The sequence below is a fragment of the Nicotiana tabacum genome, chromosome 17, assembly GCF_000715075.1.
Source record: "Nicotiana tabacum cultivar K326 chromosome 17, ASM71507v2, whole genome shotgun sequence".
Lineage (NCBI taxonomy): Eukaryota > Viridiplantae > Streptophyta > Magnoliopsida > Solanales > Solanaceae > Nicotiana > Nicotiana tabacum.
The window spans coordinates 72,073,341-72,096,955 of NC_134096.1; the positions used below are offsets into that span (position 1 = coordinate 72,073,341).

At 35.4% G+C, this 23,615-nt stretch overlaps 1 protein-coding gene across 4 annotated transcripts; it reads right to left on the bottom strand.

The window, feature by feature from the left end:
- Positions 1-2,779: 2,779 nt before the first annotated feature.
- LOC107815047 (uncharacterized) lies at positions 2,780-15,247 on the bottom strand. Of its 4 annotated transcripts, none has more exons than XM_016640559.2 (15): positions 15,124-15,247; positions 14,401-14,462; positions 14,152-14,316; positions 13,726-13,883; positions 13,587-13,650; positions 13,238-13,419; positions 13,060-13,117; positions 12,640-12,980; positions 12,132-12,519; positions 11,955-12,055; positions 11,797-11,840; positions 8,842-9,028; positions 6,869-7,013; positions 5,492-5,625; positions 2,780-3,127 (listed from the first exon to the last, which is right to left on the bottom strand). In XM_016640559.2, the coding sequence occupies exons 2-15, from the start codon at positions 14,444-14,446 to the stop codon at positions 2,981-2,983; spliced, it is 2,160 nt and encodes a 719-aa protein (XP_016496045.2). In that variant the 5' UTR covers positions 14,447-14,462; positions 15,124-15,247; the 3' UTR covers positions 2,780-2,980. The 4 variants fall into 4 exon arrangements, with proteins under 4 accessions (XP_016496045.2, XP_075090580.1, XP_075090582.1 ...); XM_075234479.1 differs by having other exon boundaries at positions 13,217-13,419; XM_075234481.1 differs by lacking the exons at positions 2,780-3,127; positions 5,492-5,625 and adding an exon at positions 7,094-7,150 and having other exon boundaries at positions 6,878-7,013; positions 13,217-13,419.
- Positions 15,248-23,615: the final 8,368 nt, after the last annotated feature.

A 23,615-nucleotide genomic window follows, 5' to 3' on the forward strand; every position in this document is an offset into this window, starting at 1 on the left:
ATTAGATTCTCGCATTCAAAATAATTAAAATATCCTAAAAAATTTGAAATAATGAAATTTAAATCAAATTAGTTATATAATATAAGTGAAAGTACATATAAAGAGTTAAAGATTATTTTGGTGAGAGAATATGTGCTATTTAGATGGTCAAATTATCGCATTCAAAATGATTAAAATATTCTAGAAACCTTAGAAAATGAAATTTGAATTAAATTTTTTATATAATGTGCATGAAAATACATAGTATAACTTGAGTGACAGAATATATTCTATTTAGATGATCGACCTCTTGTATGCAAGTTATTAACTCACATTTCACAGTATGAAAAATAAATTATTGTTACACCCTAAGAAAAAAAGAAAACACAGAATGATAAATCAATTATTTGCACACTAAATTAAATAAAAGAATGTAAGGCAAAAATAATGATTACATCTTTTAAAAAAATGAATTTGAAAATAGTAAAATGATAGATAAATACTTGCTTTAAAGAAGAACTCGTTCGCTTTTTGAATATGGCTACTAAGGATGAGAAAAGGTTAGATGGGATAATATCAAGACAAGAATTAAAACGCCCAATTTATAACCTTTTAAAAGATGATTATGGAACCAATTTTGTTAAACTGTAATGATCATGGACACTTGCAAATCTTAAAGAAGTTTAAAACTTCATTCCTATAATTTTGGTTCATGATCAACCTAATCTTCTTTTCACTGTCCTTTTTTACGTCTTCCACTCCCAGCTCTCCGAGGCTCCAACCCATCTTATATTTCATCTATTTAAAGCATAGAGTTACTTGCCTCTCTGTTTTTATATATTTAGACGATAAGCAAACTGCTGTAGCTTTTGAGCTTCCAAGTTAACAAACATTATTATTACTTAGTTGAAAAATAAAAACGGTTTTATCTTACGAACTTATCCATTACTTAGCATCTTTGAGATTTTAGTAAGAGTTAAAGGTGGCTTCTAAAGGTTAATGATGCCACGTCACCTTAATTAATACCACAATTATATATAATTATCGAATAAAGATATAGATTAGTGATAATTGCCTTTTTATTTGAAAATTAACCAAACTTAGCGTGAAAATTCATGTCACTTCAAGGAGTTCAATAACATCGATAGTAATGAAGAGAGATGTATGTAGATTTGTCCAAAAATGTTATTGGTATAGTATTTGCTTAAAGGGTATAAAGGTCATTTAGTTTTTAAAGGTTACTTTAGTAAAATAACTTCACCTAAAAGTCTTCATGCTTATAATATAGTATATGATATATGATATGATATAATATAGTATGATGATTTGTTTCTTTACTAATCAAAAGATAGGAAATAATTAACTTTTTCTAAAGTTTGTAATTTATAATGACATAATGTCGTCTTGACCGTAGTTGATATTTCGTAGAGATAAAAGTATATTGAAATTATTTGTGGAACATAATTTCTCAATTCAATCCCGGCCTCACTTATCATCATGAGAGAACAACACATTTTTTATTAATTGATAAATTGATTCTTAACTATTTGATTAGAAAAAAGTTGGGAATTCTTATTGGAGGAAACGATTAGGGTACAGCATAAATCACCTTCACTTCGTTTTGCCGCAAGGTTGGTGTGAAAGAACCAATAATAGATTCTTACTCTTGAAAAAATTGTAATTGTCCAAAATTAGTGTTAACCAGTTTTTTAAAGAGTGGGGGCGCGAGGCGAGGCATTTTACTTAATATGGGGCGAGACAAAAGTCCCGAGGTACGGGACATAAGCCTCATGGATCTTTAAATTTTTAATTTATAAATTAATAAAATAATATTAAAAAGTATAAAAGGTTGATTAAAATTAATAAAATTTAAATGGATTAAAGAAACTCATTAAAAATAAAGTATCTAGAATATTTTTACTAATATAAATAATCCAATAATGTTAAAAGTAATATGATACAAATCAACTATACTTAACTTTCAAATAATATAATTTCTTAAAAACTATTATCAAACTACACATTTTACCTCCCCAAAAGTAAAATAATTAATAAACTTCATCATTACTGTAATTTAAAATATTATTCCTTCACGATTAAATACAAAATTACTTTCAAATTTGAAAGACGTAGAACTAAGACATGAAGACTAATGGCAAGTGAAGATACAAATTTTGGCTATCTATATTCCAAAGAAATGTTCAAATGAAATTCACTCTCACGATGTTCGTTTAATTAATATGCAATATTGTGGCTCATTATTTGAGTTACTCTCAATTTTTATATTCCTGAATCCTGATGAATAGAACTTTTATCGTTCATTTGTTGTAGAATTAGGAGGGCCAACAAAGCTAATTAGGTAATTCAACACATGATTTGCGTAAGAACTATCGGGCAAGCCCAAGCGTTAGAAGTGCTCAAGGCGCTTGGTCGTAAGCCTCATGAAACTAAACCCTGTGTATGAGCCTCAAGGCGTTTAGATAGTGCCTGCCAGGGCAAGCCCTGAGCGAGACCAAAAAAGCTTTTTAAAACAGAGGTGTTAACATTGATGATGAAAAAAACCCTAGAAGTGAAAGTCAGAAAATAGCAAAGAAGTTTGTTGTTTGGGTATAACTTAAGAACACTTTAAACCAATTTTGGCGAACTAGTTAACAAAGAAATAGAGAAGTTCGTTATATCAAACAAGTGAGGACAACAGAGAATTCTATAAGAGGAACATTTCATTCTTTCCCCTTTTTAATCTCATAAAACCCCCATTATTTTAATCCCGTTTCAATCTTCAGCAACGGTCACAGGATATGAGGGGATTTTAGCTTTACCCATTAAAGTTAATATATGAGTTTAAATTATGCGCAGTGACAATATAAAGAAGGTTAAGTTAACCTACAACAAGAAATAACTTATCCAACCTAGAAAATAGAGTAATACCAAAATGGCAAAATTCTTTATCACCACCAGTGTATATATCTTAATTCTTTTTGGCATCCTTCTCTCTGAATATTCACACTTCACTCTTATACTGACTCCATCTCCAAGAATCATCTTCACTATCATAGTCCTCAACTGGACTCTCCATTTCTGGAACATCTTGTTGCTCCACAGCTTCAACTTCTTTTTCCTCAACATGTTCAGAATTCGCTTCTTCCTCCTGTGCAAAATCAATAATGCTTCAATGTATGAATTAGGAAATTGGGGGGAAAAACATATAATGCTTATGTCATTGCTCTTATCCCCAAGAAGGTATGACCAGAGGAGATGAAAGATTTCAGGCCTATAAGTTTAAATTGAAGCTTCTGCAAGATCTCATAAAAAATGCTGGCACAGAGAATGAAGAAAGTTATGAACATTCTGGTTGCAAACTCTCAGATGACCTTTGTTAAGGGGAGACAAATTACAGGAGGTGCTTATAGTAAATAAATGTCTTGACAGTAGGAGGCAAGGGGAAGCGAGCTTAATGTGCAAGCTGGACATGAAAAAGCATTTGATCGTGTTAATTGGGCGCATTTATTAGGCTTGCTGAAAGATATGGGGTTCAGGGACAAGTGGATTGGATGGATAAAGTGTTGCATCGCAAATGTTAGGTTCTCAGTGATTATAAAAGGTTCTCCCAAAGGCTTTTTCCTCCATTGCCGAGAGGCTTAAGGCAATGGAGTTCAATTCAACGATGCGAAAGGCAATGAGGTGTCAGTGGATCAAGGGTTTTGGTGCTGGGGCTGTGGGTCACGATGGAGTGGAAATCTCTCAATTAAGGTATCTCAGGGTGATTCTTCTATTATTTGAAATGATTTCTGGCTTGAAAATAAACATGGGAAAAAGTTCCATGTTTGCAGTTAATGAGGTACATAACATACCCTACTTGGAGATGTCTTGGGCTGTCAAATTGGAGAGCTTCCTACAGAATATCTGGGTATGCCATTGGAGGCTAGGTACAAGGCGAAACAGGTGTGGCAAATAATTGACAATCAGTGTGAAAAGAGACTTGCTACGTAGAAAAGATCATACTTGTCTCTTGGAGGAAGGGTGGCTCTCATTAACAGTGTTCTTGACTCTCTTCCTACATACCCTATGTCTTTGTTTCCCTTGCCAGTAAGTGTTAAAAAGAATCTTGATAGAATTTGGAGGAACTTTTTGTCGGGAGGTAACAAAGAAAAGAGGTCCTTTCACTTGGGTGGGAAAAGGTGAAGCTTAGCAAAAGAAGAAGACTGGGTACTAAAAACTTGAAAATTCGAAATGATAGCTTATTAACGAAGTGGTTGTGGAGATACGGAAAAGAAGAGGGGCAACTTATGGAGAAGGCTTATACCAGACAAATATGGTATACAAAATCTCTGGTTCTCTGGTTCTATGTTGCTCGGACTCTCCGAAAATATCGATGGGTGCGTGTTGGATCCTCCAAAAGTAGTGCATTTTTTGAGGATCCGACACGGGTGCGACAGCTGTTTCGGAGAGTCCCGGCAACATAGCTAATGTTTACCAGCCCTGTTAATTCATCTCATGGATTGGGACTATAGAAACACATCTGCAGCCTATGGCCTACTTTTGTTGTCAACAAGGATCAAAGTTGGAAATGGCAGGCAGACGAGGTTCTGGCAAGATGCTTGGGTAGGACATGCCCCTCTAACGTCTCAATATCATGATCTCTATGATTTCTCTTATAGTACTGGCTCTCTGGTTTCGGAATGTTGGAACGGAAGCAACTGGTGCCTTGATTTTTGTAGATACTGTTTTGATTGGGAAGTCCCTAGAATGGCTCTAATGCTAACGGATTTAGAGAAGGTGGTCATGTATGATGATGTTCCTGATAGAATCATATGGACAAAGCAGATAGATGGTGTTTTCTCGTAACTTCTTGCTATAAAACTATCAACAGTGATGGTGGCAGCTCTACAGGCTGGCCTTGGAAGAGGATATGGAAGTCCGAAGCCCCCTATGAGTTCAGATGTTTCATGAGGATAGTTACACACAACGCGAGCCTCACTCAAAGTAACTCAAAGAGGGGTGTCGACTGATATCAGATGTTTCATGTGTAACAAGGAGGAGAACAGCACTAGTTACCTTTTTTCACATTGCACAGTGGCAAGGCAGATCCAGTGAAGGATCTATTGAACATCTGGGGAGTTGGAGGGATGTGTCAATCAGTAAGAAAGATATGGAACAACATCCCAGGTTGTGTGTGTTGGGCAATATGGAAAGAGAAGAATGCAAGGTGCTTGGAAAGGAAAATAGAAGTTGTACAGAAAATTAAATACTCATGTGTATGGCTTTTTGGTGCAACCTAGAGGATGTTAGAGATGAGAATAGCATGCTTGATTTCTTAGATTCACTGCAGGATTAGAACTTTTTGTATAGATGGAACCATTTCTTTTTGTTTTGGTGTAGAAGGTTCCAATCATTGTAATTCTCTGGTACCAACTTAGTACCAAGATTCTGTTATTAATATATATAATACTTTACCAGTTTCAAAAACAAAAAACAAAACAAAAAAAGATGACAAGCAAGAGAAGATTCATACATTGATCTCCTGAGTTCCCTCCTCCACTTCCTCCTCCCCTGTCAAGTCAGTTGACTCATCTTTATCGGCTTTCTGCAATTCCTCGGCTTCAATTTGTTTTAAACGCTCAATTACTCGTTCAAAGTGGGAATGATCTGCAACAAGTATATTATCATGTAAAACTCTGCAGAACAATTAGAAAACATGACACATTTTAGTGGCAAAGGCTTTCTCTTCTTCAGGCCAATGGTTCTTTTTCCTTCTATGATGGTCTGATGACACGGATAACTTACGTGGTGCATGGCGGTTAAATAACTCCAGCCTTTAGACATTTTACAAGTATACTAATGATTATGGGCTACGGTAAAAGTCAAATCAAGATAAGATATCAATATGTTTTCCAAATAAAACAGAAAGCAAAGTTTAGGGGAGTAGTTATTGTGCTTCTGAACCCCATTAATGGTGGTCTGGTCAAGCGAGAAACACGCAAGTAAAAAAATAAATAATGAGATCATCGTTACATTAAATACACAATTTCCTGAAACTGAATCATCAGGATATCAAGACCATTTTCTTCTAAACTAAAACTCAGATTATGAGATTCAATTGAAAAAATACATGCATAGCATGTCCATAAGTAAACAAGCGTAATACTAGCTCAATTGTGGAAACTATGATAAAACCTGTATGTTCCTGCAGTCAACGTAGGACGGAACCTGGCCTTGTTTACATTTTTTGGAACCATAAAGTAGCAATTCGCAAAATGAAATAAAGATAGAATTTTCAGAATATCCAAATTTCAGTTCTTTAGTACTGATTTGTGGTCAAACAAGATGAAATACAAGACTAATATCAACGAAAATAGAGCAGAAGAAAAAAGCTGCATCATGAAGAGATCTAGAATTTCAATTCTGGAGACTAAAATGCATAAACCAAGTTGAAAAATAATAAAAGATATCGAAACGTCAGATCATGCATATATCATTTGAGAGGAGAATTCAACATACAGATACAGTGGACTGAGATCAGAGGATCACAAGACAAAAACATGAAAAGAGGAAAAAAGAAAAGAATTATGGAATATGAATCCAGGCTGCAATTCCTTTTTCTTCTCCTTTTTTTTTTTTGATAAGTCAGGCTCCAATTCATTTCTGGACTTGGATCAGCCATAACAACAGACTATGCATGTATACTTTCAGCCACACCCAAGTCATGTTTTCCATGCTGATGAAACCTTACTCTTAATGGAAAATTTCTCTGAATAAATGATATTTATTTGTCCCATGTATCTTCAAATTGTATTTTATGCCCATTTAAACGAAATGCTATGAAATGATAAATGAGTCTTGGAAAAATAAATAGATGTGAGTGCAGTAGAGAGAGTTGAAGAAAATTTACCTTTGGAACGATTGGTTAGAGCATCATGAAGCCTAAATGGATGTTGCCGCTCTTCTTTCTTGTATTTTAGCTTTAGCTGTCTACGTGTCCGGCCAGGAAAAAGTTGTTGTATCAGGGATAAGTCAGTCCCAAACTGCTGCACAGCCTGAAGACAAGTTTTGTTCTAAATGTCTAATAAGAGTAAACCAAGGACAAACAAAAGAGGAAGGGAGTGCATAACAGTACTATTTGTGCTCAATCACATGAAGTCCGTCCATATAGCTCTAATTGGTGCCATGACACCTATAAGTCAAAAGTTGTACCATTTTTTCAACTGCTTGATTTCTTGTAACATTGGGATTCTGCTCCACTGCTCTTAAAATAGAAGTTAACAACTAATTACCTTACAAAAGGGAATTTATCAAAAAGAATTATCTTATGAAAGGGCTCAAACTATCTTTGCACAAGTCCAAACCATATAATGCAGTTCCCCATACTATCTCCTCCACACCCCATTTATCAAATTTATTCATTTCTTCATTATTCTTTACCAGAGCATAAGAAATTGCAATTCTATGTGCACATAATTTGATACACGGTTTTCTTTACCATAGAATCTTGACAGTCCTGGTAAAGCGACGGAGCAAGTTCTGAATTCTGACATCACATTGAGCATATAAAAGGAGACTTCAGAATCTCCAGGATCCAAGGACAGTTATAACTCTCTCTCTCTGACCGGATATTCAATGCCCAACTGGGCAATGCCAAGGTCTGTAAAGGTCTTGATGCTGGGAAGGGACATTATTGGTCTAGGCAGAGAAGAGGAAGATATGAGACACTACTCCAGCATGCATATGGTGGGTACTGTGGAGGAACGGAACCAGAGAGTTTTTGAAAGCAAGACTGACAATAATTTTAGACTTAAGTTTAGATGTATGCCTTTTTGGCTTTTTGGTGCAAAATGTGCAATGTGAATGATGTGGAAAGCATTGTGGACTTCATTAGTCTCTTAGAGTAAACAGCTGATTTTTTGTAAACTGCTGTATATACTGCATGGTCTTCGTGCATTCAGTATCAACAAACGCCATTTTTAAACAAAATATATTAATAAAAATATAATAAAAATCAGATTTCCACGATTTCTCAAGTTTATCTAAGATCCCCTTTCTCTACTAATTTACATGCTGAGGATATAAAGATGCCAAAGAAGTTAATGTTGGTGCCAGCTTCCCAATTTCTTTTTTCTGTAACTTTAGTTAGACCAGCTTCTCACTTTCCAACAACTATATTCCTGAAAAGGTAACTATGTTCTACAAAAACTATATCACATGAATTGTTCGTCTTCCTTTGAAGTATCCATGTTGAATGACACAGGAACGGAGATTTCGTGCTAATTCTTCAAAATACACTAAAATGGACAAAAAGCTACATAGCATTAACCGGCTCTCACTTACACCTAGGTCAGATATACACCTGTGAATGAGTTCATGTAACATAGACAACGACTAGCCTTAATCTAGTCTATCAAGCATCCCTTATATAGAAATACTTATTTTCTTTTTGCTTTAAAACTCATCTACCCACAATTGTAGATGCCATCGCATTCCACAGTTCTCGCTTGGTTGGGACAAATATTTCTATGTAATATTTGACAAGTACGCTTATTTCAAATAGAGAAAACAAGTAACATTTAGATAGCTAGCAGCAAAGATGTCCTACATGAGTCTTTTGCTACTACCTCATAGGAAGGTCTCAACAAATTGAAGCAAATTGATAACATGTTTGACAGTTTTATAAAAAGGAAATACAGAAAGGAACCTACAAACTTGATCTTCCAGACTGGGAACGCCTAGGTGCATCAACTAATAACTTGAGCATTTTATAAGTTGCAATTCTAGAATTCGCTATTTAAGATTGAAGTTTCCAATTCAAATTTTAATTATTCCCCCATTTACACCTGTATCTTTCAGTAGCTACAAATGAGAGGGATGTACCTCATAGAACAGTTCTGTTTCCTGTTTTGACCACCTTGTGCTGGGTGTTTTGTCCATATAAGTTTGATAATTGAAGTAGGCAGAAGAATCTTGAGCCCGAGAACCTATTTGATGATCATTATCTTCTGCACCGTCATCTGAAGGATAGGTCTCATCCTCATTATAATTAGAAACAGAAGCACCAGCACTGCACAAGCACAAATCATAGAGAAATTGTAACTTGGAGAAGAGAGGACTAAGGGAAAAAACATGTAACGCCTCCAAGATAAATAAAAAAGAAAACTATGACACAACAAAAGCCACTGATTGCAAAACGCATTGAACTTCTAAAATCTCTTTTCCTTATTAAGTTACCTCTTTTGAATATATTTAGGTACCCGAGAGTAAATATAATGTACTGTATGGCATAACTTCTCTCATATTAGATATGACGAAATTATACATTTTAAACCATGGTCAAAGATCACCTAATATACTTACTAAGAACCATATTAGGTTCAAGGAGCATAAATTTATAACACATGTAAACTTCTAAGTGTTTACCAATGGCATCTCTTTTTCATTTTCCTATGACTAGTGAAAACAGTTTTTCACATGACGGCTACCTTCCAGCTTCCTGATCCTAGCACATAACAGCCTCCAAAGGAACCATTAGAAATTGGACAGAGCAATACTATTGAGAATTGACATCATAACCATTAAATCCTAAGGCCATTTTTAGGAACTTGGAATTAGCGTAATTGATGCCCTAAAGTTAGCTTATAGTTCAGCTTGAGCAAATCACAAGAATATTTCAGGATAAAAGTATCCAACATTTATGTAGGATAGGATAATACTAACTATAGCATACCAGCATATAAATCAAAGGGCGTCTATTTTGGAGTAAATTCCAAATTTTTGGGATTTGAGGAGATATCCTCCCTTGCTAATGCTCACCATCTTGGAGGATAAAATAGGTTTTCTTTTCCATATAAAAGTTCATTGTATAGAGAATAGAGGAATTACCTCCAGAACGAGCATGGAGTAAGAAGATAAGTGACAAGATAAGTGACGGAGAAATGTAAAACTTACATCAAATACCCAGGGTATTTCTCAATTATAAGAAAATGCAAAAATTTACAAGCTAATACTAAAGGATAGAGTTCTTGACGCATAATTTTGCCATCTCCTCAAAAGAGAAGGGAAGGAATTTTATTGATCTTTTTTCTTCTATATACGAGTTAGCAAATGCTGCTCTAGACAATATGAGCACTTGCTTCTCTCTTATGAATGCTTATAGGTGCAGAGATAGTATGGAATATTGTCTTGATTGGTCAAGGGAGAAGATTCTTCTACAAAACTCAGGTAGTTGCCCACCAGAGAGAATCTTGCAGCGGATTTTCAAGATATGAGGTTTCTGAGATGAAAAAAATGTATGCACATGGAATCCAAGCTTTATCTGGTGGGTGGACTAAGCAGCAGAGGCAGGTTCTCACCTATGACATATCATGCTTTCTTTCTGTGCATAAGATACTTCAGATTTTGAACGTACAGATTGTCAGTTCCGTTCCTGTTCAGAAAATTTGGTCATTGTGCCTGTTGATACTTGATAGTGCTTGTGCGGATTCAGAAATTCCTTCTCTCCTTCTGCACTGTACTAATCGAGCCCTTCTAGGCCAATACAGAAGTAGTATCATTTACAGTAAGATAGTTGTGGAGTTGGGTAGTGAAAACCTTGTGTTGGGCAAGGAATCTTGAAAGGACTTGTGTTGGGCATGGATTCTTGAAACTATAGGTAGTTAATCGGGATAGTGCAGTGTGCAAGGATTTTTGAGGCAGTCGTTCGGGAAGGATTTCTAGATAGCAAGTAGTAGCTTGTTAGGATGCACTTCGCAGGAGGACTAGCCCAATAAATATGCATGCATGCATTTCCTAGAAATTCCCTAATATCTGGTTGCTGAAGTAGGTCTTTAGTGAAAGATTTCCAAATAAGAAGCTACCTAAGCTACATGTTAGTCCCCAAGTATAACCAGATTACTGGATTCATAACAACTGAAAGAGAACTTTACCATACACGCAGCACTACCTTGTTTAAAAGACATTTTGCATTGATATCTTAAGAGCATCAACTACTGTAAGTTTCCGTCATGTTATACTTGGTAAAAATTCTCAGAGCTATTTGCAAATTTCAGATGAAATTACAAGGAAGCAATCCTTGAAAATAAATCATTTTATTCTGTCATGTTATTATGTATGTGAAAATGCTTTGGTGCAAGTAATAAATAAATTCATGTTAAGTTTTTCCAATACGCTTCCATTTGCTGATGGAGATATCTGCATTGGATACAATTTTACCACTGTGCTAATTCACCTTCTATGAATCCAGCTACTGTAAGACTTGAACTTGATATATTTAGTATACCTCTCAGTCTCTGCCGGTTTAAGTGGAAGGCTAGGTACAGAGAGTTTGTACTGCCTTGTTTCAGGCGCAGATTGAACAGAGCTTGTTCTGTCCTTTACTTCTTAATTAACTATACAAGCAAATACGACTTGACCATTTCTGGAACAGTATTGATGCTAGCTTTGGGGAAGATGGTTCTCTTGGCTGGTCAACGTAGCTTAGAAAAAAGAGGAAGAGCTGAGAAAAGGGCAATAAGGGAGGAGTCTTCATATAATTCTGGAAAAAATGGTTGGACAGGTTGGTTAGAAGCGTAATCTAAAAGTAGAGAAAATAATGAAGCTGTAGACGATACAAAAGAGACTTATGGTGCTCGACGAGTTAGAAGATGGATCTGAAATGAGAAAAACAGACCTAATGAATGAAGTCTCTACCACAGATCGTCTACCATTTTCACTATCAACAACAATATAAGAAAACCCAATCGAAAGGTTAAATGCAGGTTAGTATCTTTTTCGCAAATAAAGCAAAAGATAACTGTAGATTAGTATATTTAATTGTGAAAAAGCTTCTGATACCTCTGATCTGTAGTAGGTATTTGTGACGCTGCAGCATCTTTTTTCTGCAAGGATGGCAAGAAGGCAAACAAGAGAATCAAGGATGACTGTGTCATTTTTAATTTCTCCTCTTTCTAGGAGGTTGGGGTGCAAACAAGAGAATGCAAGAGGAAACGTACCGCCAGCCGCTCTCTGTGCTCTCCTAATATAATTAGATCCTTAATAGGTACCTTTTGGTAGTCAATCTCATACTCGGGAGCCTCAAGCAAAGCCTTGTTCACTGTAAACGAGGAAGTGCCTGGTCAAGAAAAGATAAATACACTATGCCAAATGTCAGCAACACCCACTAGGCTTACCTTGTCTCCTCTTTTGACGAGTGGAGTGAGAAAACTTCTTAGGTTTCTTGTTGGCTGCCTGGTCTGAAGCTTCAGTGGTCTTTTTACTCTTCCTAACTTGCTTTCCATCCTCAGCAACTGTTCTCTTTGACTTTTTCTGTACTTTTTTCCCTTGTGATTCATTTTCCACCAGAAGATCCTCATCATTACCATTTGTAACAGAATCATTAGGTTGTTCAGGCACATATTCCCCATCATCCGCTACTACTTCAGACTCATCTACTAGTCTATTTGCATTTACGGACTTTCTTCTACTCCTTAATGATCTACCCGCTCCGTTCTCTTCAGTAATTGCAGAAAGATCAGATGCAGGCAATTTTTGCTTTTTAGTCTTTGGCCTCTGATGTACCTAAACAGACATAGTTGCAAGTGGGTTAAGAAGAGAAATAAAGGGCTCCACCAGCAAGGCAAACTATTCCAAAAATTGAGAAGTAACTAAAACAATTTGAAAAACAGTTTATTGATTTACAGGTTCCTCAGGCATCTGAGAAGTAGATTCAGGGAGTTCTGCTGGGATGCCAACATCTGAATGCGAAGCCTCGATAACATATTCTTCATGAACTGGAAATTCATGAGTAGATTCTGTAATAATATTATTATCAAATCCTCTGGCTGAGAAATCAAGGACATCATCAGCAGGGAATCCATGTTCCTTCTCTCTATCCACAAAATCCATTTCAGAATGAACTGAGTGTGAATTTGGCTGACATGAAACTGACTCTACTGCATCTGAATCAGGGATGCTTGTGTCGTATCTCTCTCTGTATACTTGTAGCTTGGACTTGGGTTGAAACCTTCTGGTACTCTGCCCTGAATAAATGTTCGAAATTAAAAATGAGTGCAGCACATGATAAAGTACAGGTGCAGGAACCTGAAAATTCTCCCATACCAGACGTAGTAGTTACCCCAAGGATATCTGCTTCCAAGGAAGGATAGCTGTCCATCTCCTGCAACCGACAAACTGGAGTATTTGTAAGTACGCAAAGGAAACTAAATGACAAATGTTTTGCTGCTCAGTAAAAAGTGGGGAAGGGCATGAATTTGACCATCTGACAACTTCCACTAACAGGAACAACACTTCCTTGACAAGTCAATGGATCTTGGCATGCTGCCACTTCATCAGGTTGAAGATTAGAAGTGCTAGGAGCTGAATCATCAACTGAAGAAACTGGAATTGAAAGTTGTTCTTGTCCCTTGTCTGCACCAGCAACATGAACAGCAGATGGATCTGTAGCGGGACTAGAATTTTCTGCATTATTATAAGCAGCACCACATTTTACTAATTTAATCTTTAATAATTGGCCAATTATCCAAAATAAGGTAACTCCTTTGCAGCATCCATTATCAAGTTCCAAGTTTAAAGGTAATATGCAGGAAAAATTAGTAATAAGAGAACAGAAGAAGATAGGCCATTACCTATGGCGCTTGAGATAGGAAGTAAATCATCAAACGAATCCAAACCTATATATATGTCTGCATACTGAAAATTGAAGAACTTTAATTAGGATATAAAAGGTCTGTTAACATGATCAAAATATGGATAAGAAAATATCACCTCTCCCTCGGATTTCTCAAGACAAGTTTTCGAATCTTCACTGTTATCAGGCACTACCGTACTTGTATCTAGATATGAACCAACTGATGGACCCAAAGTTTCTGCAGCAAGAGGATGCTCCAAGGAAGGTTCCGCTAACACAGAGCTTTGTTTATCGTCTGCTTATATTTAACAAAAGACAATCATTCTTGAAGAGGCCTTAAAGTATCAATGAAGAACATTAAAATATAGGCTATTAAGAGCATATTTTATAGTATGACATTTCAAGTGCTAAAACCAACTTTATCTCGAAGGAAAATTCTATTACGCACACAAGAAATCAACGCTTTTATGACCTCAACAATCAATATATGATCAAATTGCAGCAACAAAATGTTCCAGAAAAAGTAATAATAGTAAGAACAAAATAAAGGCAAGAAAGCTAACAATTTTGGGAATTCTTTCCATCCTTCTTAAGAGCCTCAAAAGAATCAGTTGCTACAGTATCACCAGTGGGTTTTGACGTCAAAGAAACTGTTGAGGATGCAACAGCTGGACCTTTTTTCACCAGACGAGGCTTTGCCCTGGGTTGAAACTTGCCTCCAGCCTTGACTGCATCAAATAACAATATAAACTTGAAAGAATGAGAATATATTACATCACAAACTAAAAAAAAAATCCTTTCACTCCACTTACCGGTCTTTGAAGCACCATCAGCCAAAATATCATCTAAAAGGTCCATGGATGCACTTTCAACACTGAAACAGAACAATAACTGATAAGACAAAATGTAACCACTAATTAAATAAGTTGGAAAAAAATCTTAAAGAATGTGATTTGATATTTTGTTTATAATTCAATTTGAGACTTACAACTAAAGCAGTTTCACCTACACCTTAAATGGTCTAGTGGATAAGCTTTTCAAGACAGACAGAACCATACATAGAGGTTTAAAAAAAAAAAAAAAAAAAGGTAAAAGTTCAATAGAAAAAATAAAGGGAAATATCTTCATAATTAATTCAGAACTTTGGTAAAATTCAATAATGACAAATAAAACTAGATAGGATTCATCTAAACCCAGAATAATAAGGTGTTACTAGAGGAGTTTCATATAAACAATAAATGGTCTGTGAATAGGCTTTTCGATACTGAAACAAACTAGATAATAAGAGGACAAGAAAAATTAATGTTCTACAAAAATCAATTTTTACTAAATCTAAAATGGGTTTCATCGACATCCCATACAAACACAATATTTAGCCTTAAATTTAACATCACAGGATAAGAACTTGAAACATTACTGTTAATCTCCTTGACGGATTGGTTCTTTTCAAAGATAATACTACAGTAATAAATACACGACAACTAATATGCGTTAGAGAGAGAGAGAGAGAGAGAGAGAGAGGGGCAGCGATGAACCTGAAATCGCCCGGACGAGAGGGAATTGTGAAAACTAAGGTGGCTTTTCTATTATTTGGGGAGGGGGTGGCGACTGGCGCGAGACTTGTTTTTTTTCTTTTTTACTTAACCCCGAAAAAAAGAAAAAATATAGGGGCAGTTTGTAGCTATTTACCTCTACTAGTCTTAGCGCGTATAACCTTATCAATAAATATAAAACTTTAAAGAATTAGATTAATTTTAAAAAGTAGTAAATGAAGACTTTTGAAACTTGTAATCTTGTACATACCATAATATTTGAGTGACTATAAAAATTTATCATTAAAGATAAGATAAAATATTTATGTTTAATTATTTTGAAATTTAAAAGTATTATTAATTTTTTAAACTAACGGAAAAAAAATAGTGTAATTCTTTTTGGAATGAATAGAGTATTAAATAATATATTTGATCTTAAAAAAAAAAAAAAAAAAATCTTGCACCACAAAAGTTCTCATATGCTAAGAGTTTAGTTAATTGAAAAATAATTTTATTTGAAAAAGAACTAAATTTAAATGTTTTGCTAATTAGTTAATGAAAAGATATAGTTATTTCTTTTCAACATTAAAGGTAACTTAATTTAAACACTTGATTGTTTTTTCCTCAACATTAAATGTAATAGCTTATTTTTCATTATTCAAATTTAAATATTAGCTAATCAAAAAATTTATAATTTTAACTGCAATTATAATTTTTTCTACTAAGCATTCTACTCTCAAAGAATAAAAAAAACTGATTTGACATTTTTTTATATCTTTATTTTTATTGACTCTTACCCAAAAAAAATCTTTTTTATATTCTTAAATATTTTTATTTGTTCTAATTATTCAATGTAGTTTTAAAATAATATCTTTCAAAAACCAATGAATAAAAACTTCCTTTTGAATGGGAAAATAATTTGATCGACGTGATTGTGTTAAGTATTCAATTTATAATTAAAGAGAACGTTGAACCGTGAAATAGACTTTGTTCCAAAATGAACTGTTATCATATGTTTCTTCTCATATTATCTTACTCCATAATATGTTCGTGTGCTTTTTATTCCTTCCCGTAGTTCCTAACTAATATCATCTATTTGTTGATTTTCTGCTAATTCAACTAATTTCATCTTTTAATAAATGAAATACGTTAATTCTAAAGCTATAATACTAAATAATTTAACGTGGAAGGGTTCAAATAAGGAAAGGATACACGTAAGTTAAAATCTTTAACAAACTTTAAGGTCCTAATTTTAGATCCTTCTGCATAATTCAAATAAAAAAAGATTTAATAATTAAAATTTTAGTTGATTTTTAACTCCTAAATTTAGAAAAAATTATCAAATTACAGTTTTGTCTAATGTGAACTTTATTTTTAAAGAGTAAAAAAGGCAAACTATATTTCGCTAAGGGTCTTAGTGCTTTTAATATAGTATATATATATGGTAAATTTTATTTTACATGTAAAGAAATTGTCTTTTATAGCATGTTTGGATTGTTGTTACATATCGTTTCATAATGTATCGTATTGTATTTGTACTGCATTGTATTGTATCGTTTGCTGAATAAAATATTTAGATAGATTGTATCGTTTGCCGTCATTTCATGATGTCACCACCAACAATATGAAGAATAAACTTATAATATTACTAAAAAAATAGAATATGAGTAGAATTATTATATAAAAAAATAGGGTAAAGAATAAAATATGATTATTTAATAATAAAGAAGGACAATATGAGAGAGAAAAGCAAGGTAACAATGTTACCACACCAAATCGGTCATTTCATAAGGTGGCATTTTCGTCGTTACGTAATAATGGATTTAACAATACGAAACAAAAAAATTTAAGTAACTATCACGACCCAAACCGAAGAGCCGCGACGGGAACCCGATGCCTTACTCAACCGAGCACCAATGTAACATATCTTTCTTATCATATTATCATGGGTAAATGAGCGAGAAAGGTCGTCATGAGATAACCAGAATAAAACATAAGGGAATACTCGACATATGACGACCTAACATGATGTACAAACTTATACATGTGACATGCGAGCCTATAAGGCCGACATGATCGTTTGGACACTCAAAATATAGGCCAACAAGGCTATACAAGTATCCATATACATGATATCTCTCTACAAGCCTCTAAGAGTGTGTAAACGTCATAAAGGTCGTGACATAGCCCCGCCATACCAATCAATACATGTCCAAAGCATACTGACCAAAATAGGCAACTCCAGAGCAAGTGGAGTGCACCAACACTTTCCGCTGAGCTGATAGCCTACTAGAAGGACTGCCAATCTGTCTATCGGGACATGCGGGGATGAAACACAACGTCCCCAGACAAAAGGGACGTCAGTACGAATAAAGTACCGAGTATGTAAGGTATGAAATCATAAAAAAGAACAGTAATGTAAAGAGAGGGAGAGAAGATACAACCTGTAACATCTGAGTGCCTCTGAGGGCGACTGACATGAAATGCATGATACATAAATATATACATATACTTTTAAAAACATACGCCTCTGTGTGCATCATCATCATCAAAGTGTACCCGGCCTCAAAGAGAACTCGATAAAAATGTACCCGGCCATCATAAAGCTCGGTAGAATCGTATCCAGCCACGTGGAGCTCGATAAAATCTAACTGATCAGTGGTTGCACAATATGTGTCGTACCCGGCCGACTAGAGCGCGACTCGGTAAAGTAAAATAGATACATGTATATATAATGCATGTTGGACTCATGGAATCACGTTCTAAACCTTTCGGAGTGACGTAAGGTCATTGCACCCTCGATTAACATTAGTGACATCCATACCATCAATATTAACCTCAATGGGATTCAAGGATTATACATACTTACGTAGAATAACTTTATAAGGAAAGAATAACATTGGCATCCTTAATTGCTAGGAGTTGATTCGTTATGAAATAGCGTATTGTTTATGTTCATTTCACTTCAGATCATGCCAAAAGAAAGAAGGAAGTGCCTTAACGTACCTTTGCAATCTTCTCTCCAATCGTGAACCAAACTCAATATGATCTTCTTACGTCTACAATGAGTAAATCGACTTCGTCGTCATCATATAAGCGTTGTAACTCTCATATTTCAAAACCAATATTCTATAAGAAAACGGACAGCACCTCCCTATTTTTACTGCATCCCATAAATTACTAAAAGTCACCAAACAGCCCAAACAACAACAATATAATTCACAATAAGCTCTCTAATTACTTCAACAACCATTTTGAGCGTCAAACTTGATTTATAATTAACAAAATATAATTTAATCCAATTTCTTTTCTATGAATCTTCCTACATCATCTATAACATCATACTTATTCTTACTATATCATTTTCAGCCTAAACCATCATAAGAATAATCTTCAAAAATAGTTCACACGCCTAGCACATTAACCTTTATCGCCAACCTCTCATTTTTCATGTTATCTTCTTCAATCAACTGAATTAGCACATGGATAAGATTCACAACAGCATCCTCAACATAATCAAACTATTTATGACAGTTTTCAGCCACAACAAACTATTTATATAGCCTCAACACAGCCCATAAAAATAAGATAATGATTCCTTATGCCAAGTCAATTACTATCTTGTAGATATTCACTCAAACAACTTAAGCACAACCAAGAACATGATTAACTTACCTTAGTCACTGGATACAACTTAAAATTCCCAGATGGTGTAGCTCACAACAACCCTCAATCACACCACAATATTATAAGAGTTGTATTTTTTCTTGAATCAACTTTTGTGTTCAAGTTGGTGTGTAAACACTTGTATTTATCCTTGAAATTCTAATATATACGAGGGAGGGACTGACTCTTACCTTAATCAATAATAATAACACGAGATTTGAGGTTACATCACTTTGAAGGATCTTCCAAAATAGCCACAAGATGAAGAACTACGATCTAGGAAGCACCACGGGATTTCTAGCGTTTGATTCATGTTTTTATCTTTGGTTTTCACTCTAGAATCATGGAGACTGCTTTGAGAGTATTTTGGGAGAGTACAGGGTCTGGTTGGGTCTACAAATTACCCCAAATGAGCCTTGACCCGATCTTTAAAGGTTGGAGAATCACCCACCGCATAAGTGAGTCCCATTGGAGCTGCTTGCGCAATCTTGCAAAAACGGGAATATCTTTCTACTTCGATATCGTATCGACAAACGGTTTAATGAGTTGGAAACTAGACTCATAGACCTTCCGTTTTGTAGGTGGATCATCCCTTAGTTACAAGTATATTGGGAGAAAAGCTCAGCTACATTTGACCTAATTTTCAGCACATTATGAATGTAACTTGTGATACCTTTGCCAACTTTTGTTTCAAAACTCGCTTGACTTCAAAATGTAACACACAACTATCATACGACTAAAATAACTCATAACACAACCTCATTATCATATCAAGGACCCTAGTCTTACCTCAAAAGTACATGTTATAACATTCCAAACTTGTCGACTTTCGACGAAACTTATTTTTCGTCAATTCGTTTAGCTTCTAAGATTTTCAGTCCTCTTGGTACTTGTTATTCATGGTCTTAAATATTTGTAACATCCGAGGTAACATGATTAACTTACTTTATGTACTTTCAAATATAGTCTCATTTTTGAACTTATGTCAATTAACTTACGACACACTCTCACATACAAAAACATGGGGTGTAACATCATTCCCCCCTTTTGGAACATTCGTCGTCGAATGTTAACTGATGTGCTTATCAGGATCATAACCTATAACTCTTATGAATACTTTACTACTGTCCTTTCCATCTAGGTAATTGTTCTGTGAATAAATCCAATGGCCAGGGAATTCCCCTTTTTAGGCCTCTTTCTCACACTACGACTTGTGGTCGGAATTCTTCCAATCTCGTAACTGTTGCTACCTTATGTCATGCAGCATGCATGACTCTGTCCTTGTATGTGCGCTTATGTGACTCTTCTCTCCTTTGTCCTCTAGCTTTTAGCCTATCTCCAGGCTTTCACTTTGTGAACATATACTGAACTATGACAAATTGTCCCTCTATGCATCTGTAGGTGTACTGAAGTTCTTCGCTCGGTACTTTGTCGAACTTACGACTATTACTATATTTTGTTTCATAGCCCCAGTTATCTATCCTTATGCATTTACTGCATCTAGGTAGTCCATACTATACCATGACACTTACTTTGATTTATTATTATCGAGGTCTGCTACCCAACTCCAGGTTACTCTCTTGCCACTTATCCTATATGTATAAATCTAAGTTCTTTAATGCTTCCTCATTACTGTTCATCTTAAGAATGACAGCCTAATCATATCTTATACTTTGTAACTTTTATCTATCTATTTCTGACTCACCTTAATGTTGACCTATAATTTACCATTGATAACTTGAAACTTCTTACATAATACATTGTCACTAGGGCTCGCGTCGCATCGGGGAACATTTGAAGTGATTTGCTTGATCCACCTAAGGACGATACTATACTTCAATAACCGTATTTTATAATATACCAATGTGATTCATCTTATGGGAGTATTCTAATCCCGTGCAATTCATGAGATCCCTTTTCTTTAAATCGCTACTCAATCAAAGGCCTAAACATCATCCTCTTATTCTACTACCTGGGCAACATTCCATCTCTTCCAATGCTCCTAGTCTTAGACTCCTTTGAGTTCATTCAGGCTATACTGATCTTTCTATAACTTACATAAACCATCAGCTCTATTGTTTTGATGGGCTTAATTCCGAGGCCTTACCTATTATTGATACCTTCTCACCTACCTTTTCTTATCCTTACTCCTATCTACCTAAAACCTTATCGCTCTACCATACTTTAGCTTGCGACCTATACATATCTATTTATACTACTCACAACCTTCCATTAACTTGTTAGCACAATATATTTCCTTTCGTGCCTTATCATTTGTCTTTAAATGTAAGTAATTACTTTCCATGGCCGTTCTGCCACTTGTTGCATGAATACTTGGAATATCTTAGTCTTTCACATATTGGAATTCCATGGAACCCATATAATCTCGAATATTACATTTGAACTTTTTTTTTCCTTCCCGTTCATTAGCTATGATAGGTGCCACTTTCGTATGGAATGCATACAGTGTTGTCATGAGACTGTTGTTACAAAACCATTTATTCTTTAGGTCACTATGCTTAGGTTGAAACCTTATTCCTTATTTCCTTAGTTAGTCATTCAGGGTAGTACATAGTGGAGACCCTCTGACTCCTGTAAAGCTGCGAGCTTATTACATCGTATACCCGAAGAACTTTTTGATGTTCTTACTCGCTTATAATTATCCTTAATTACTTACCTCCGCACCCTTGTGTTGTAGGGTTGTTTCTGAACTGAAATTTTGATTGTCTCCCCAGTGGGACTTTCTTTTATTTTCGTAACACTAATACAATACCTTTAAATACCTCAACTTCTATCTGAATATTTCTCAAGGATCACGATGTCATATATGCGAGACTGAATTCCCTATGTTAGGGTTCACTACATTTATCTTACACGATCTGTTGATTTATATGTGTCCTCTTGTCTAGCCATAACTAGACTCTTCCTGAATTACCTACTAACTACTCGTTGGTCCATCCTTATATCTATATTTCGCGTAATCTCTCTTGGGTTATTTCCTTTATCTTAACTTACCTCTCGCAATGGCTCCTTATGTATCAAGTGTTTATTCGCACTTATTTATCAATAACATCCCGGGCGGGAACCCTTACTTTCTCTCCCCAGGGTCATGCTTGCATAATGTTATGGAGTCGTAACATATATGTGGGATTTGAATAAATGCAATCTCATTCCTTTCGCCTTTTTACCGCATTCTTCTTTTACTATTCCATATTTACCTCATCATCTTTGGCGTCTTTTCACATCTTCACTGACATCTTACTCACCTTGCGGTAACCCTTCTGTACCAAGGATAACTGAATTTTTTTATGCACGAGGGTGGCACCTAGTGTAACTGGCACACTTAGTCTCTTAAGCTTAACTCTGCTCACAGTGCTTGCTTTAGGGGAGCGTCTTCTTTAAAGGTCATTCTTCTATTGTCCATTCTATTATTGCCGGAACGCGATCTTTGAAATTCTCACGATGTCGACTATTATCATATCTTTCGATCCCTAATTCATGTTCAGCATATCTTGTTCACTAGCCCGCGCTGATTTTTATTACTTCGGGGGTCTGACTTTTCCTTATGGTAATCACGTTGGAGTCACCAACTCATTTCTCGAAATGCGGATGTGACTTTATGGATTATACTCTTTATTGTCTCAAGGCCATTCACCTCTTGTCTTTTCCTTCACTTGACTATAGACTCTATCATTCAGTCATATTTTGATGTACCGTCATCACCCATTTATTACATCTTACTCATAATACTTCATTTAATCTTTTCTTATTCTCCTGCTAATATTTTCGTCTATTACCTTATTCTGAAAATTTCAACAAAATATTCTTTCTCTTTTAGCTCCCCTTGCTCCATCCACTGGCTCTTTGGGTCGCCTAACATTCTCTCTTTACTAGGGATGTGAGCCATACTAAGGTAGATATTTATCCATTCCAGGATTCCAGTGCCTATCTTCTGAATTTTATGAACATGCTTAGTATTTATACCTAACTGTACTATTCTAAAGTGCACCATCTGGTGTCTCACAAGGAGAACTACTATCACATTTGCAATATCCTTCAAAAAATGTCAGCTAATGCTAACAATCCATCCACCATTTTGGGTTACTCTAACCCCAGCCGAATCCTGATATCCCATCCTTCTCTTAAACTATATCTGTTAGCTCTCATAAGGCATAATTGAGATGGGTGTGGCCAATTGTACATACCTCTGTTACCGTTGAAGGTAACTCAGAATACTTATATTTCTCTGCCTGAATTATAAAAACTGATAATCTTCACTAACTGGGTACCTCGTACCCTTCTTCACCTTAATTCTTTTACTTGTTGAAACTTGTATCTACCTTCTCATTCTCTCGTTGCTTTTTAAATCATATGGGTGGATAGATATTCATGTCTTAGGGCTCCTTATCAAGAAGCTTACACGTCTTAGTACCTACATAATCTACTGAAGACCTTATATTTACTCATCATAAGCATGATGCAAAATCGAGTCCCTCTAACTCAACTCTTCCACAACCACATTCAATTTCTTACCAACTGTATTTCTGGATGTAGGTATCGTTGTATTACGAATAAAGTAGAATTAAAGAGTTTGAATTCTTACAACCGAGCTCTACCACACGATCTAGAATAAGAAGACATAGTGACATTCCTAAATGCCCTATAGCCTCCTGCTTATAAGTGTGATGCACAACACACCCATAAACAAGACTCTTCTAGACACAGCTAGTAGACTCCCTAGGATAGAACTACTCTGATACCAAGTTTGTCACGACCCAAACCGAAGGGCCGCGACGGGCACCCGGTGCCTTACTCAATCGAGTACCAAT